Source organism: Coccomyxa subellipsoidea, assembly GCF_000258705.1.
Source record: "Coccomyxa subellipsoidea C-169, whole genome shotgun sequence".
Taxonomy (NCBI): Eukaryota; Viridiplantae; Chlorophyta; class Trebouxiophyceae; family Coccomyxaceae; genus Coccomyxa; species Coccomyxa subellipsoidea.
The window spans coordinates 1,407,180-1,422,968 of record NW_005178039.1 but is presented as its reverse complement, the minus strand read 5'-3'; the positions used below and the strand labels follow the sequence as shown (position 1 = coordinate 1,422,968).

The 15,789-nt window shown below is 52.3% G+C and overlaps 6 protein-coding genes across 6 annotated transcripts; 3 read left to right on the top strand and 3 right to left on the bottom strand.

Annotated features, from left to right (window-relative positions):
- Positions 1 to 129: 129 nt before the first annotated feature.
- On the top strand, positions 130 to 1,345 carry COCSUDRAFT_52800 (hypothetical protein). Its single transcript, XM_005649717.1, has 5 exons — positions 130 to 289; positions 373 to 500; positions 684 to 814; positions 907 to 1,018; positions 1,139 to 1,345. Exons 1-5 carry the CDS (start codon positions 231 to 233, stop codon positions 1,168 to 1,170), a joined length of 462 nt encoding a protein of 153 aa, XP_005649774.1. The 5' UTR covers positions 130 to 230; the 3' UTR covers positions 1,171 to 1,345.
- Positions 1,346 to 1,351: 6 nt separating this feature from the next.
- On the bottom strand, positions 1,352 to 2,546 carry COCSUDRAFT_52799 (LexA/Signal peptidase). The gene is made up of 4 exons (XM_005649716.1): positions 2,121 to 2,546; positions 1,882 to 1,984; positions 1,733 to 1,798; positions 1,352 to 1,598 (listed from the first exon to the last, which is right to left on the bottom strand). The coding sequence occupies exons 1-4, from the start codon at positions 2,324 to 2,326 to the stop codon at positions 1,428 to 1,430; spliced, it is 546 nt and encodes a 181-aa protein (XP_005649773.1). The 5' UTR covers positions 2,327 to 2,546; the 3' UTR covers positions 1,352 to 1,427.
- A 163-nt stretch (positions 2,547 to 2,709) lies between these two features.
- COCSUDRAFT_65161 (ubiquitin-conjugating enzyme) lies at positions 2,710 to 4,919 on the top strand. The gene is made up of 8 exons (XM_005649715.1): positions 2,710 to 2,894; positions 3,118 to 3,163; positions 3,407 to 3,455; positions 3,583 to 3,664; positions 3,765 to 3,869; positions 4,068 to 4,141; positions 4,359 to 4,412; positions 4,588 to 4,919. The coding sequence occupies exons 1-8, from the start codon at positions 2,871 to 2,873 to the stop codon at positions 4,601 to 4,603; spliced, it is 450 nt and encodes a 149-aa protein (XP_005649772.1). The 5' UTR covers positions 2,710 to 2,870; the 3' UTR covers positions 4,604 to 4,919.
- A 107-nt stretch (positions 4,920 to 5,026) lies between these two features.
- On the bottom strand, positions 5,027 to 6,466 carry COCSUDRAFT_65160 (MRG-domain-containing protein; the record flags this gene model as incomplete). The annotated part of the gene is made up of 5 exons (XM_005649714.1): positions 5,027 to 5,357; positions 5,473 to 5,556; positions 5,652 to 5,822; positions 5,911 to 6,120; positions 6,389 to 6,466. The coding sequence occupies 5 exons, from the start codon at positions 6,464 to 6,466 to the stop codon at positions 5,139 to 5,141; spliced, it is 762 nt and encodes a 253-aa protein (XP_005649771.1). The 3' UTR covers positions 5,027 to 5,138.
- A 357-nt stretch (positions 6,467 to 6,823) lies between these two features.
- Positions 6,824 to 8,520, top strand: COCSUDRAFT_40539 (rhomboid-domain-containing protein; the record flags this gene model as incomplete). Its single annotated transcript, XM_005649713.1, has 7 exons — positions 6,824 to 6,898; positions 7,082 to 7,119; positions 7,281 to 7,392; positions 7,555 to 7,712; positions 7,873 to 8,087; positions 8,191 to 8,322; positions 8,414 to 8,520. The coding sequence occupies 7 exons, from the start codon at positions 6,824 to 6,826 to the stop codon at positions 8,518 to 8,520; spliced, it is 837 nt and encodes a 278-aa protein (XP_005649770.1).
- A 565-nt stretch (positions 8,521 to 9,085) lies between these two features.
- On the bottom strand, positions 9,086 to 15,473 carry COCSUDRAFT_61463 (hypothetical protein; the record flags this gene model as incomplete). The annotated part of the gene is made up of 15 exons (XM_005649712.1): positions 9,086 to 9,582; positions 9,782 to 9,899; positions 10,337 to 10,552; positions 10,929 to 11,013; positions 11,374 to 11,604; positions 11,988 to 12,175; positions 12,438 to 12,587; positions 12,812 to 12,976; positions 13,139 to 13,227; positions 13,357 to 13,489; positions 13,738 to 13,941; positions 14,250 to 14,429; positions 14,665 to 14,933; positions 15,070 to 15,265; positions 15,381 to 15,473. 15 exons carry the CDS (start codon positions 15,471 to 15,473, stop codon positions 9,086 to 9,088), a joined length of 2,814 nt encoding a protein of 937 aa, XP_005649769.1.
- Positions 15,474 to 15,789: the final 316 nt, after the last annotated feature.

Genomic DNA, 15,789 nt, shown 5'->3' with positions numbered 1-15,789 from the left:
TCGAGATATTGGAATATGGTCCAAAGAGCCGCGCAATGTGTAGCATGCATGCTCACATGGGGGTGGATGATGAGTCAGCAAGTGCACTTGATGGAATGCGATCTCTGCTGGTGAGCAGAAGGGATAGCTGAAGTCAACTTATTCTTGCAAAAAACTTCTTTATGTCTACTTAATCAGTTGCTTACTGTTTGGATTCCAGCGACACGCGGACAAACTTCGTATCTTCAAGGATGTGTGCTATTGGCGAGAGACTTGTACTCCAATCTGCTCCTATCCCCAGATCGCATCAGTGAGACACATCCAATTTTCTAGCTGTTGTTGCGTTCTGCCATCCCTGTGACTTGCATGACATTTGCGTCTGCTGCAAATCAGGTTCGGGACACCTGTGAGGCTGCGTCGTGGGCTATTTGTACCTATCGCCCCAAAAGTTAAGCCTGTCACACGCCAGGCACGATATTTTGCGGTTCGTGCCGAAGACAAGATCAGGGAAAAGCTCGATGGTGAGGTCACCAACGTTTTTGTTTCCCTGGCACACCTCAGCGATACAGCTGCAGTAGCTCATAGGGATTACTTCATAGGCCTAGAATATTGACGATCAATGCTGTAAGGAGCAAAATTTTACAGGTGGCCTTTTGAGTCCACATGTACCAGTGTTCTAATACTGAGGTCCTGCTGCACTGCAGGTGCTCTGAGGAGCGGGAATAAGCTTGCTGACTCTGCTGCTGACCTTCTTCCTGAAAGTGTGCCTCGTGGAGCTGCAAAGATTGGCGTGGTTGGAGTGGGAGGCCTTGTCGCATTCTGGTTGCTTCAAAAGGTGGGTTGTGCATGTTTGGTCGACGGCGAATGCTTGCGAGCCTTCAGTGTGGTACCTAAAGAATATATCTGATTGGTTCTGATGCCCGTCAGGTCCTATCAACATTCGTTTTTCTTGGAGTGCTGGGTGGAGGAGCATATCTGTGGCTCAAGCTCTCCAGCAATGACGACAGCGATGGCGGGGACTCTGGAGATGCTTTGACGGGTATGGATGCTCTGTGTGGCATAAGCACAATTCCAGATTTATGTCCTCATTGGCAGACACTGCTTCCTCAACATGGACTTCCCCTTGCACGCTTTTATTGTGCTTCAATTTGGTGTGCAGATGCAAAGCGAATCATGGACAAATACCGATGAAGTTGAGGAGAAATATTTGCCGCATCCATGCTTCAAAATTGCATGCAACCACTGGAATTGTGCATGCAATAAATTGCGCGCAAGTTCAATTGTGCAAAGGTGCTGATTGCAGATATTCATAAAGGAGTTCCTTGGAATGCAATATTCTTTTCAGTATCAAGTTCACAGTATGCTTGTAGATGGAGTGACATCTGCAATTGCATTTATGCTAAATTGGAATTACTCGATAACAAAGGAATGTGCCCATTGCAATTGGATCAAGGCTGGCATGAGCTGTCTTCAAAAGCACCAAAGTGGCTAGAATCAGTGAAAGCATGATCATTTTTCACAAGTAGCCGTCCGGCAGGCACATGCGAGTTCACGCGGCCTGCTCTCGATGGTGGCCAAAAGATGTACTGGACCCGTCCCTCAATGAGCGCCACTGGGACCTGCACAACGCATAGTCCTCGGTACAATGTACTATTCCGCTGCACGAGTTCTAGGCATCCTATCATTTGTTTGTACAACACAAACAATCACCACATAAGGTGCAAACGACGGGAGACGGCTCAGCTATCATTACCGGGCCAAACTTGCTCCTGGAGTCAGCACTGAACTCTGGGTTGTCGCCCTCCACCCAACAGTGTCCCTGCATCGCTTTCAATACTCATTGGCCGCTCGAAAGATTTTTGAAGTCTTGATGGGCATGTCCGCAGCGACAAGTAGTGGCACCTTGGGAATTTTTGCCAGCTCCAGGCTGCCTGGAATGGTCACCCAGTCACCTTCCAAAGCAAGCAGTCTCTTTATGAGCGTCATGTCTGGATCTTCAGGAGACCTGCATGTTGCCCAACAGTTAAGATATTGCCACCTGGTGACCACCCATGCCAATCACGAGACTGAGGTCAGTCTGGGCTGAGGGCTGAACACAGGATTCTACACCTTGTTTGGAATTTCGGCAATCGAAAGGACACCTCAGCAGAACGACGTCTCCTCGATTGTATCTGTACAGCTTAATGCTCCACTTGTCTGCCAAAACGAGATCATGACCAGTAGCACTCTCTGGATTGAGCGTTGGCTGCATAGACCGACCACTAACGTATGCTGGACCATAGAGCAAATCCTCCACAGCAATCACAACCGGCACAAGCTTGGCAGTGCGCCACACTGTCTTTATCATCTGCAGCAAGCTCTGTGTTGACTGCGCATCTGATGCAGTATAGCTGCTTTACCTTACACCATTCGAGTTGGATATCACAACTGAGTGTCTTTCCTTTCCCTTCTGTGGCCGCGCAGGGTGCCAAATTGCGTCTTTGCTTATGATGAGAGACTGAATGTGGAAACGAATTTGGAGTATCATGAGAGAATTACAAAACTGATGGCCATTAAGAATCTTTCCATGTCCATCCTCTTCATTTAACACTTGAGAATTTTACTTAGTGAGAAACGATGGAATTCTCATCGGAAACCTGTCCATATCCCTTTGTGATCTCTAGAGCAAGAAACCCTACATGCATGGCCAGCTGCCTGCTCACATGACCGAGCTCCACAACTCAGAAAATACAAGGAGTGATTCTAGCCTTTTGCATTGGCGATCTCGCGGTACGAAGTTTACCTAGGCTGGTTATTGGGCGGCTTGACTTCCTTCTCAGCGTTTCATTTCTGTTTGGCCCTCCCTAGAAGGAAGAAAGGCCTGCAAGTCAGTGCGCCTCTAGTCTCATCGCATGGCATCGAAACGCATACAGAAGGTATTTGCGTTTCTTTAGACGTCCCATATTCTGTATTCTGTCAATGCGATTGTGCCTCGTCCCTTTGCTGTCTGTCCTGGACACTCAGGCTCAGGGATTCTGTGCTTTATCAGTGCGTTGTATCACGAGCACTGCATGCTCACCGTCTTCCTTGGTCGATGTTTATTGAGTTGTGGCGATTTTAATGCACGTGTCATGTATAAGGTTTCCTGCTGGGGTGCAGGAGCTGAAAGACCTCCAGAAAGACCCACCGACGTCTTGCAGTGCAGGTGCTTCCCAATCCGTTCGTACAGCCAGTCGTGCTCTATCTGTTATTCTCTATTGTATCTCACCATCGGTTGCCACAAGTCCGCCTCCAAGTCATACATCCTGATCTGTTGCCTTACCTCTGGAAGAGTTGTGCTCTCCTTACGTCATGATTCTCGTTTCACGGACCGTTATTTATCTCCAATCATTTGGCTGAAGACATCGAAGTCATGCTGTTTGTGCACTGATATTCGTTGTGTGAACAGGCCCTACGTCTCCTGATGACCTGTTCCACTGGCAAGCAACAATTATGGGGTGAGCCGCCCTTTCTGGTCACTCTTTCACGTTTCTTATTTCACGGTCTCGTTCTGTCATACTATGCTTGTGCAAAGAAAGAGGATAAGGACCTCCTTAGCTAATGCCATTTGTTTTTCTGCTGCAGACCTCCAGATAGCCCATATGCAGGCGGCGTGTTCATGGTCAAAATTCACTTTCCGCCGGATTACCCATTCAAGCCTCCCAAGGTGTGTTGTGAGGAACACGATTGGAGCCTGTTTGAATCTGAAGCCGTTGTCTGTGCAGACAATGTAGTGATCTGTGCTGCCCCTGACGCTCCGATTGCAGGTGAACTTCCAGACAAAGGTGTACCACCCCAACATCAACTCCAACGGATCGATTTGTTTAGACATTCTCAAGGAGCAGTGGAGCCCTGCACTGACTGTCTCCAAGGTGCGGTGCCAGCTTCAGTGCAGCACTGTTCATTACTTGCCTGACCATCTTGATCATGATCATGTAGCCAATGTGCCACTTGATACAGCTACTCAATGCACACCATGAACTAATGCTTCATGCGGAAGTGGTGGAAACAGATGGTGTGCTCAAGTCTTATACCGCCTGATGTTCAATAGCATGTTTTGTGACTTGCAGGTGCTCCTGTCAATCTGCTCCCTGCTCACAGACCCCAACCCAGATGACCCGCTGGTGCCCGAGATTGCCCACATGTGAGTCTTGCTACTTTCCTTCCTGTCAAATTGACCTTTGTTTTCAACATATATAGAGCAAGACTTCCTACTGTAAGGCAATCGCGGTTGTTACAGTGGCATTTTGCCTTGTGGCTGGTTTACTGTATAGGCATGTTGCTGTTCTGTCTCTCCAGAGTATTTCAAGAAGAAGCAGATTCTATTCTTTAATCATGCTGATTAGAGTGATTGCCTGCAGATACAAGACAGACAAGAAGCGCTACGATGACACTGCTCGCCAGTGGACAAACAAGTAAGTCATCGTCTTCCATTCCTGACATTCTGCCGCTCTTTGCCTCCATCCTTGTATCCAAGTGAGCATTTGAAGGCGTTCTCAAAGGTTGAAAAGGTGGCATTTATGCTCTGTATACAGCAATGTGTTGCAGGCATTGCTGTGCTCTATCTTAGGGAGTTACTGTTGCTTACAGATATGCCATGGGCTAGCAGCTGAGCAGAGTGGAGATTCGGTCATCTGTCAGATCTTCCCTTCAGCACATCAGAGCCCCCCAGAAGGGGCAGCTACATTGTTGTGACTAGACTGTGGAGGGACCTTTCTGTATATTATCCTTCTGGGGTTGGTTGTGTGTTAAAATCCTCGTACAATAGCTGAGATTCTGGCACTCACTCGGCACTGCACTGTTGCTGTGAAGCAGCTGCAAAGCATTTGGTTGAGGAGGGTGCCCTGTGGGCATCAGAAGGAGCATAGAATGGCTTGAAAAGTTCTTGGGTGGCTTGGCACATTGTAAGGAAGTGTAGCATCTTTTCTAGTTACAGCTATTCCTGAGATCAGGCCCATATTGCCTCGAGCTCGCGATTGGTTGTTTTGCATCAACTACTATGTCAATCAATTGCATGACAATGCTCTTTGTTGAATTTTTAGTCACAACTGGCCCTGCAATGCGCTCTTCGGATGCAGTATGTGACAAGGTCCCACAAAGTATTCCCGTTGCTGCACTCGAGCTTATATCACAACATCGGTTCAAGATGTGGCATTCTGATCTGGCAGGCCAGGTGACAAGAAGTACAGCCCCTCATTCTTCAACAAAAATTTCAAAAAGCTCGACAACCGCATCTCCAGCTGCAGCTGATCGTCAGCTGACATCTGGTTGGCTGGAAGCAGATCTGGAAGCTTCAGGAACAACCGCAGCAGATGCTCCGCCCCATAAAGACTTGACGGTGTCGTGCCATCTGACAACGCCTGCACCATGAACACAAGCAGTCGTAAACTCGGCCGGAGTCCCTCCAAAAATTCAAAACTGCTACTGACTCCTCCACAATTGTCAGAAGCATATGCATACAAAACGGCGTTGCACCTTTACTGCCTGCTCCATTTCTTGTGGGTACAGGAGCATGTGTCTCAAGGCCTTGTCAAAGTAGATTCTGAGGCCATTGGCAACCTGCGCAAACAAATAAAAGTCAGGGAGTGACTCACTGGAAACATTCCAGAAACGTGCCAAATGAAATCAGCTAAAGATGGCAATGCTGTGCCCACCTCTTCCTCAGGCTCCACCAAGTCCTTGTTGCTCTTGCATGCATCCACAAACTGCAGCAAGATGTCATTGACGCTCGGTCTTCGCGGCAACGAAGCAACAGAGCCGCTCTGCATGCGGTCCCAGTCCTCGATGAGTTTCTGCTTCAGCGCTGTTGGGAGCTGCACCCTCACCTGCACAAAGCAATCTGTAGGCTCATGCTTCCATGCAAACGGTGAAGAAGCCCTGCAGCCTGAATGTCAAGCGCATCGGTCTGCTTACCATTGATGACACGGTCTGCTTCTGCCCCTTCTCTGACTTCCTGCCTGCTTCTGCTCTGGATTTGCCATTCCCTTCAGCAGCCTCCGCCTTCCCGCCAAACTCCCTGGTGCCTCCCTCTCCCTCTTTTGTGAACTCGACCTTTGCTAGCTCCTTCTTGTACTTTGTCAACCCTGTCGCCTCCACCCACTCGTCCCATTTTTTGTTCCAACCCTGTGCATTAGGAAACAGCTGTTTGAGAAACGAATATGGATATTTTGAGCACGGTCCAATGTGACGCAATAGTCTTGGGGACACGCGGCTTGTGTGGAGTAAGTTGATGCGATGGTGGAAGGGACTCACGCTGTAGTGTATCAGGTAGTACCAGATTCCATCATTGCGTTTTTCTGATTTGAGAATCTGCAGCAGACATCGAAAATCACCCTTAAATGAAGTTCCACTGGACACGACGCAGAGGGTTAGCATCCGTCACTGCACATACCTTTGCCTCATAATATTTGTCAGTGTGGGGAACGAGAACTCGCTCGCCGGTCCTGAAGGGGCCTCGGTCGCGAGCCATGCTTTATCATGCACCAGCAATGAATAAGGGGTGCCAACATTGGTGGAGATGCCAATGGAAACTGGTATGCACCACCATAGCCGATATCTTCTCTAATGCATGGCTACATATGTAAACGTTGCATCCAATTTTCCCAAGTGCAAAATGCAAGTCTTGGGGACTCCAAGGGCAGAGAAATCTCGAAATGATGTCGGAAAAGTGAAGATCATTGGATAATCTCGTCCTTTCGGAAGTGGACATGATCTGCTTACACAAAATCGAAACTGTTCAATTATTTTGCAGCTGATGCAATGAGTTGCTTACGTGCTGGATTGCCTGGTGCTCACTGCAGACACACGTTCAAGCCTGCACTGCCCAATGTTTTCAGGCATTCCCACATCAGTCGATGCCGTAGGAATTCTAGAGCCTCGTCTTCACCAAACAATGGGGAAGGTGAGCGTGAGACAATACGAGCTGACACGTTGAGCAACTTGACGCGTCTTCTGGGAGGAGAGCAGAAGGAGGAGAAGTCAGCAGAAACTATAGCAGGTGACAGATCGATGTTGTTCCCACGACTACTCATGGCATTGAAGTGATGTGGTCATTGAATCTGAATAAACATTAGTCTCGTGACAGAGACATCAGGAGAAGGGAAAGGCGACCAGGATGAGCAGGTGCAGTGGTGGGCAGCTCCGCCTACAAATCAGAGTGCTCCACCGCGCAGGTCAGACAATGATGCCACGCTATGCTTGGGTGGCACAAATGTGCTCTGCTGTCCTTCCTTGTGTTGAGTGATTGACAAGTCTGGCGTGACTGATGCTTTGGCACCGTGCAGGAGAGGAATGGATCCAGGGGAAGAGGGCAGGATTCTGTCTGACGGAGGAGGGTCGTATCAGAGGACTGGGGCGCCCATGAAAGCTGGCAGCAACAAGTTTGACATCCCCGCGGTATGACTTAGTAATGGTACCCAGTCCATGATGGCACATCACATGTCTACTTCCGCACTTACTCATGTGGAGACCAGCTTTTGTGGTTGGCCGGCTGTCTCTTCCGAACAAACGGCGAGTGTGCTCGCATTTTGATTGCCTGAGTCACGCGCTGCTGTTCAGGTGAAGCCTTACCTGGCATATGCTCTCCTCTTCCTCAACTTGGCGGTCTACGGAGCAGGAATAGCAGTGGCCTTGACTCAGGGGAATGATGCTAGCAATGAATGGTTTCTGTCACTGGCCAAAGTCAACGAAAAGGTTGCAAGCGGTGAATTCTACAGGTAAGCTTGGTGTCTATGTATTGTCAGATGCCTGAAGAATGGGCACTTTGCAGCAAAGAAGCATGCGGACAGCAAGAAGGTAGAGAGACCTATTACACATCAGCCCCAAGCCAGGCGCATAAGCACATCATTATGATTGAGCAATGTTTGACTGGTGCAGGTTGCTCACCTGCACATTTCTGCATGCGGGCATACTACACCTGGGGCTCAACTGTTGGGCACTGTACAGCATCGGCCCAGAGGTTGAGGGTGTCATGGGATACAGCACATTTGCTGCAATCTATGTCCTCTCTGGATTGGCTGGCTCAACAGCCTCCTTCCTCTTCAGCGACCTGATCACTGTCGGAGCATCAGGCGCCATCTTTGGGCTGTTGGGTGAGCACACACGGGCTTTTCAATTTGGTCAGGATCTCTCCTTTGCTAGGGATCAGGGTCTGTGAAGTGCCCATTGTGGAGAAAGTGGTGCATCCATGCGCAGGAGCTACCGCGGGCTATTTCCTGCGCAACAGGGCGCTGCAGGGCTCAACACAGCAACTGACCTACATTGCCGGCATCGTCGCGCTTAATATCTTCCTTGGCGCTTCCCCAGGGTCGATGATTGACAATAGCGGTGCGTTGTACGCATCACCCCGCCTCCAAGTCTCCAAACAGAATCGTTCCTGAAGCTCAATACAGGGCTCTCAACGCCTGCTGCAATGCAGGGCACCTGGGAGGGTTGTTTACAGGGGTGGCCCTGGGGTACATCATGGCGCCAAAGTGGGTTGTGGTAAGCCAATTCGCGCACCTGCCCCATCCCCCACCTGCTTAAGCAAATTCCTTGACTTGTAAATCAAAACAACCTCATTGAATATAAGGGTTCACATGATATGTACCAATTCATAGTAGCAAAATGTTCATTATATGGGCAGGTCCTCCTGCTATAATTTCAGGTGACTGTACTCTGAAATACTAATGGCCTCTGGTGGTTGGGGCAGGTGCGCGAATTGGACATTAAGGAGGGAACAATGATGATCTCAGAGGAGGCTGAGGAAGTGGAGGTTGTAGTGGACAGGCAGCCTTCGACCATAAGGGTTGCTGCCGCCCTCAGCTGCGCACTGTCCTTGCTGGTGCTTGTTGGTGTGGGCGTCACAGAGAGAGGTTCTGGCTGACCGTGGCTTGAGATGTCGCAATGTAATGAGGGAGTGAATCTGCTGTGATTTTTTTTTGCCAAAAGGGTAATTACCTTTCAGCACATGAAGATACAAGGAAGGTCTGCTTAAATTTGTCAATCGTGACAACATTTGCTCTCTTCTCGTGTGACACACATACCGTATTGAACAGCAGACCACACGGCACTCACACCTCTTGACAAACGTGGAAATGGATGACAAGAATCATGAAGGTCTGTGCACTGCCTCGTAACTGAGCAGCCGTTGCACGATCTTCTCCTTCCGCCCTGTGGTGGGCAGGCCGTACTTGCGGCACAGGGGCTGAAGCTCTGTCTTCAGAAGCTGCCCCTCCAGCTGCGCTGCTCTCTCTGCTTTCCAATCCCTCTCCACACTCTGCTCCTCCCCTGACCTGACCCTGGCACCGTTCTGCTCCACTGATGCACTCCACTGAGTTACTGCCGCCCTCAAGGCTGTTTCATGCAAGGCTGAGGTCCCCTCGCCATCCCTGCCTCTCTCGGCCTCCGTCTCCTGGCTCGACTCCGGGCCTGTTTGCTCTGACTCCCCAGACGCTCTGCTCTCCGCGGCAGCCACAGCGCCGTTCAGCGGCCGGCCGGATGTGGCAAGAGACGGCTGCCGCTGGCTCGCTGCAAAGCCGGCCCGCGGCTGCGGACGCGACAGCGGGTTGCGCGCCACCGGTGCTTGGCTGCGCACGCTGGCTGGGCCTGTGCATGCGAATAAAACTCTCAAATGCTGCAGTTTTGAAGTCCGGAATTTTGAAACCCTCGCAGAAAGATTTCGGCCATGGGCATCCCGACATTGGTCGACGATGCTTACTACTTGCAGTGCCAGGGTGATAGGGATGGTCAGCACTGGTATTCAGCACGTGTCACAGCTGGAATGCAGAGAGCCCAGCCTACTCACCAGGACGAGGAGGAGGGAGGGAGAGTTCATCCGAATTCACAGAGTGAGGCGCCGTGCTGGCGCCCTGCCCCTGCCTCGGCGCCATGGGCGCTCTCTCCTGATACCTAGACTTGGAGCTCTGCGCATCGAGCACAGCAGCATCAGCGGCCATCACAATTGCTTTTGTGGAGCATAGGAATACTATACTACCCCACTTCTTGATGCATGCATGTCCCAGCCAAGTGGGAGATACTCCATCTGAAGTGCATCCTGCAGCCTTCGAGACAGCTTTGTGAGCTCCGGCGTACGATTGCACCAAGGGGACTAGAAGAAGAAGAACATCAATCAGAGAAAGAGGAATGCCGACACCGAGGCAGCGCAAGCGCCAGAAGATAGGAGAAAGGGCTGCCTCGCTAGTGCACGTCATGCAACAACACTATAATGATCGCCCCGCCCGAGAAAACTCCATGATCTTGTTGAAATCAAGGTAGAATGCGAGACATTCAAGGCAGCAAAATTGCCAAGAAAGGAGGAAGTCTCTCTGTACGCCCAAGGGATGAGATGACGGGGCGTCACCCAGGTGGTAGGCTGGGCGGGAAAGTTTGGACCGGCGATGTCATCCTGGCGGGTGGGGCCATCGGAGGGGGAGGGGCGCCCTTGAGGCAGCTCCAGGCTGCCCAGCGACTCTGCGCCGGCCGCCGCCTCGGCCTCGGCTGACTCGCGCTCCCGCAGCAGCTCGTCCACCTCTACCACGATGTCCACCTTGCGCAGTAGCTGCCCCAGGTACTGCATCTGCGCGCCGGCAAACCCCACATGCTCAGTCTCAGTCTTTCGCTTCAAGAAGTAAATGATATGTCTTATTTCTTTGGTTTTAGAATCAAATGCTCGAACTCATGTGTTCGCTTCAACAGATAAGCGCTCGGTCTCACCCTTTTGCTTTGAATGCAAAGCCCAAGGCAGGATGCAAGGACATAGGCAGTGCGAGCACCAAGAAGGAGAATGGGGTGCCACTGTGAGGTAATGTAAACTGCTGCATGCAGAGATCCATGGGCAGATTTAGGCATGCACGGCCACGGTGTCGACTGGTCCCATCAGCACAAATCGAATTGAGAATGGAAGCTGTGTGTGTCATGTAGTACAGGAGCAGGAGACCGCCGGGAGGGTGCACCTTGGCTGCGGTGCTGCCGAGGCGGTAGTAGTCGTAGAAGGGAACGCTGAGCACGGTCCAGCCCAGCGCATGCAGCAGCCGGCGCCTAATATACACCACACAAGCTCTCAGCTTGAACGTCGCGGCTTGTTCATGACTGACACAACATTCGCACAATATTCAGATGGCAACTAGCCAGGTCCTTCACCCTTGTTGCGGGAGAGCTCATCCAAGCGTCTGCAGTGAATAACTTTTGATTAGCAATCACTGTGCATGGGTGAAGAGCGCTGGGTGCATTTAAGTCTGGGTGACAGTGGTGACATACATAAAGGGTGCTAGCTGCACCCGATAAGGGCGGAGCCAAAGGGCTGCCGTATCTTACCTTCACTATGGGAGGCATCACTTGAAGAGTGGATCTGAGACACAGAACAGTGAGGGGCATGCAGGGGTGGAGCTGGCTGTGCACCTGATGAGGGTGGATCCCAGGGGTTGGCGGGTGTTGAGAGTGAAGTGGTAGGGCCCGTCGACCTCGATGGCCACGGGGCCGCGAGGGCCAGCCAGCGCGATGTCCAGGCTGAACAAGCCGTCCTCCGTCACAAACTCAAAGTCGTGCGCCACCCCCAGCTCGCGCAGCATCTTGCTCACGTCGATGTGGAAGCGGCTGCTCAGCGTGTTCTTCACCGTCGCCTTCCACACCCTGCGCAGCCCCTGACAGCTCAAAACCTTCTCCCATTCCCTCATTTTTTGTTGTGCTTCCGGTGGGCGAAGATGAGAGCTCAGAAGCCAGCACATCTGGCGCCAAGGAGTTTCTGACACTCATCTGGCGCACCCATGTATTCCGTGGCAATCAATCCAGTCCCCTCTAAGTGCAGAAGAAAGTACACCTTCAGCATTGTCGGCAATTCCAAAGCTCGCTTGCACAACAAGAGGTCATTGCCTTTTGCGGACCTCCGCAAATAAGAGGAAGTTCTGTATCCCGGTATCCATTGAATCGTGTACAGCATGCACCCATGGCATTGTTGCATGCATGCCAGCCAAGCACCTCGGTGCTATTTGCACGCACTAAGGAAAAGGGCGCACCGTCGGAGGAGGGCATAGATGTGGTCTGGGATGGTGCGGATGGGGTCGGCCAGGTTCTGCCGGCGGGCCTCCAGCCGTGCCAGCATCAGCGACTGGAACAGCTGGTGCAGCATCAGCACCTCCACCTTGTCGATGTTGTTGCTGCCCAGCCGGTCTATCAGCATCTGGAAGCATGGCAGCTGCGTCGCCTGCACCCACAACCCACTCAATTATCACTGCACCGCCCACCAGCACTCCCACCGCGAGCAACACAGGACCGGCACTGCTGCGAAGAACAGTCCATAGCTACAGACATGCATGCCCGTTGTTATTGGGATCAGCATCGACTGCAGCAGCTTCAATTACTTCTGGATGAAGACATTCCCATTGTGATCGGGGTCGGACATACATGCAGCGGCAGGCTGTTCTCTGCATGATTACAGGTGACAGGATAGGGTGAGAAGGACAGACCTGCAGTACGGAGAGGCCCCAAAGGGTATTGGCGCAGGCCTGCGAGTTGAAGTCGGGCACGAGCTCCTCGATCCTGCGCCCAAACTCAGCTAGGCTGCGGCCGGGGTGGTAGCCCAGCTTGGCCATGGCCCAGATCGACACCGATATCTCCTGCGCAATCGTGCAGCATGTATTCTTTTACCATCATCCCTCGCCACCTTTGGCCTCCAACAGGCAGTGAAAGAAGCAATGAAGGAGGATGAAAGCAAGCAGGAGGCATAGCTTGATCAAGGTGTAGCAGCCATGCCCAACTGGCATAGATCATAACCAGGTAGTCAGTGGCAATACCCCCACCATGAAGCGTTGAGGAGATTAATGAGAATGTAACCGCCCACCTGGACAGAGAGGTAGGGCATGCGGCGCAGCAGCTCGGCAGAGATGGCTTCCAGGACCTTCTCGGGGTACCAGCGCAGCGTGGCAAAGCTCCACACCATGTTAGACAGCGCCTGCGACGTGAAGTCGCGCACTCGCTGCGGCCGCCTTATGTCCTCCTCAAACACCTGCGAGCGACCATCAATTTCAAGAGACGCACTTTCACAAGGTGGGTGCTACACAAAACCACCATTCGTAAAATGCTCACAACAAGCTTTCGAACAAACAAAAACAGCCCTTTCTCCGTTTGGAACTGAGATTTTTGATATTAATGAATGGGCCAAACATACCCGCAGAAGAGACACATCCACGTGCTCCATCTTGGCGAAGGCCAACAAGCTGTTGGAGATCTCCTGATCGTTGAAGCTTCCTATGCGATCTGTCGTCACCATGCACAGACCACTCAGCATTTTTGGACATGAAGATATCATGGCCTGCACCTTCACTGACCAAGACTAGGCATGACAACACGTGCAATGTGATTAATCTGTTGGGAAGGGTGGCGCACGCTGAATCTCCAGAGCAGCGGCATTGAACATGTCCTGGTCGTAGAAGTTCAGCACCGCACAGCCCCACAGGATGTTGGACACAGCTTGCGTGGCAAAGTGCGACAGGTCCATCACAAAGTACTCCGCCACAGCCTGCCCCCACCCCACAGCACATAACATTCAAAGGCTGCCACTGTTTCACTTTGGCCTTCACCAGGTATCATGATCCTGCATCTCTCATTGCCAATGGTGCTGCCTGACTCATGTGCGACGCAGCATGGATCCAAGAATATTGTACATGACAGAAGGTTTTCCATATACTGTGGTCCTAAGAGAATCATGGCTTGATTAGAGAGCAACCTGGAACAAGGGGCCTACAATGGAGGGGGAGAGGGAAATACCAGCATGAAGGGGTTGTTGTTGTACTCCAGGACGGCGAAGCCCCAGACCAGGTTGGAGATGGCCTGCGGCACAAATGCGCTCATGCCCCGGCGCATTGCGTCGCGCGCCATGGTCTCCAACAGCCCCTCGTCCGGCCGTGACAGTGTCGCCATCGCCCACACCGCGTTGCTCATCTCCTGCTCCTGCCACGTCGCTATGTGCGTCTGCGGCCCCCAGCAGCCATGCACGTCACTCCTATGCTCCCCGAGTCGCTTTATTACAACAGTGACATGCACGCAGCGTGGCATGAGCATATGCTCTTGTAGGGTCTCCTCTGCTCACCCTTTAGCCTCATACAAACGAGCATGCAAGGATGTCATGTGCTCTCTTTGCATGCAACAATGCCATGTACTCCCAATCCGCCAAAGGCACTATTTACAGCAAACTATCTACCACCTTTTGGGGGCCCTCAGGCATCTGCCATGCCACCGGTAGAATTGAGCTATTAGAGCGCGGGACGCAGACGCCGCACCCGGTGCATCTGGAAGAGCAGGGCGTCGACGACATCTTCCGCATCATGGCCCAGCTTCCCAAACGCCCACAGCGTATTGGCCAGCTGGCGCGCGCGCATCTTGCCGCTCAACACCTTCTTCTTCAGCACGGTGAGAAGGTGCGGATACATGGGGTGCGCCTGCACGACATTGAGCGGCACCTGCATCCCACACACACGCACAGCCGTCACCCACCTCACCTTCTCATCCACACAGAAAGAGTGAACCTAAGCCCATGATACGACGCAAATCCCCATAATATTTAAACGGTTTGCAAGCATCACCGCAGGTGCCAGGCTGTGTGTTTATCGCCCAAACGTGCGCCATACCCTCTGCACAGGCATGCAGGAATTTGTTCCGAGTGGGCAGTGTTGTACAGGGGATACGGCGGCCCACCTTGTTCTTGTAGGAGACCTTGGCAAGGCGGTGCATGGCAGTGGAGATGTTGATGTGGTCAAACAGGGGCTCCAGGTCTCGCAGCACGGTGAACACCGTGCGCCAATCGCTGATCTGGCTCAGCAGCCGGTTCACGAGGTAGCCTGAGCGGAAGGGGCCGCTGCGGCTTTTGGTATTCAATTCCTTGCGCACTGTCGGCAGCGCGGCCCCCGAGTCCAACAAGCCGGCCTTCTGTAGCATCTGCACCCAGTACCCCTTCTCCCGCACAGCTGCACGAACACCAAGCAACTCTCGCTCACTCTTGCAGAACTCGCTATGGTGCATCCGAGAATTCTTTCCCTACCAGAGGATCAGAAAAGACCAGGAAAATGATGTGAAGTATCGATATCAGCAAGCTGTGCGCACCTCTCTCCTCGTCGTCTGGAGTCATGGTGACGTGCACCTCGATCTGCTCAAACAGGGGCTGCGGCTTCCGGGGATACCAGGACTCCCTATTTGGTGGTCTGGAATTTGCAGGGGCATCGGTTCGTTGCTGCCTGACTCTCCTCACGGGCTGCGGCACATCCGTGAAGCCAGGGCCGCGCCTGGGCGTCTCATAGACCTGCGCTCCCGCATACATCCACTTTTGAGGATGCACTTTGAGCTTGCTTAAAGATACAGAAGAAGAGCACAAAACGTGACAACACCATTAATTGCGAGTGTGACACGCCCCGCACCTCGCCAGGCCCAACAGGACCTCCTCTATAAGGGCTAGATCCCTGAAGATTATTGAACTGCATGTCATCGCTGGCGCCGCTGCTGCTCGCCATGAAAGAGCCGCTCCTTCTGGGCCATTCTGTCATGCAAAGCACAGCGCAAGTAAGCCTGGTGACGATGGGCATCCCATGCATCACAGGAAAGTCCATCTCTGGGAACGTCTTATCTATGCATGGATGGAGGAGAAACCCTGACTGAGCCGCACCTTCCTCAGAGGCTGACTGATCAAGCACGGTCCTCTGTCCGTCTCCAACACTAGCTGAGGCTGCATGGCTGCTGGCTGACAGACCCCTCTCACTGGCATCAATGCGACCACCTGCCTGAGGTACACCTCTGCAGCGTCCCCTTGCCTTGAAGGAGGGCAAGGGC

Coding starts and splice junctions, on each gene's coding strand:
- COCSUDRAFT_52800 (XM_005649717.1), top strand. CDS start 231: ATGTGTGCTATTGGCGAGAGACTTGTACTCCAATCTGCTCCTATCCCC. Junction 815..906: donor CATTCTGGTTGCTTCAAAAG/GTGGGTTGTGCA, acceptor GATGCCCGTCAG/GTCCTATCAACATTCGTTTT. Junction 1,019..1,138: donor CTCTGGAGATGCTTTGACGG/GTATGGATGCTC, acceptor TTTGGTGTGCAG/ATGCAAAGCGAATCATGGAC.
- COCSUDRAFT_52799 (XM_005649716.1), bottom strand. CDS start 2,326: ATGATAAAGACAGTGTGGCGCACTGCCAAGCTTGTGCCGGTTGTGATT. Junction 1,985..2,120: donor GGAGACGTCGTTCTGCTGAG/GTGTCCTTTCGA, acceptor GGCAACATGCAG/GTCTCCTGAAGATCCAGACA. Junction 1,799..1,881: donor AGCTGGCAAAAATTCCCAAG/GTGCCACTACTT, acceptor AAAGCGATGCAG/GGACACTGTTGGGTGGAGGG.
- COCSUDRAFT_65161 (XM_005649715.1), top strand. CDS start 2,871: ATGGCATCGAAACGCATACAGAAG. Junction 2,895..3,117: donor CATCGAAACGCATACAGAAG/GTATTTGCGTTT, acceptor GCTGGGGTGCAG/GAGCTGAAAGACCTCCAGAA. Junction 3,665..3,764: donor ACCCATTCAAGCCTCCCAAG/GTGTGTTGTGAG, acceptor CTCCGATTGCAG/GTGAACTTCCAGACAAAGGT.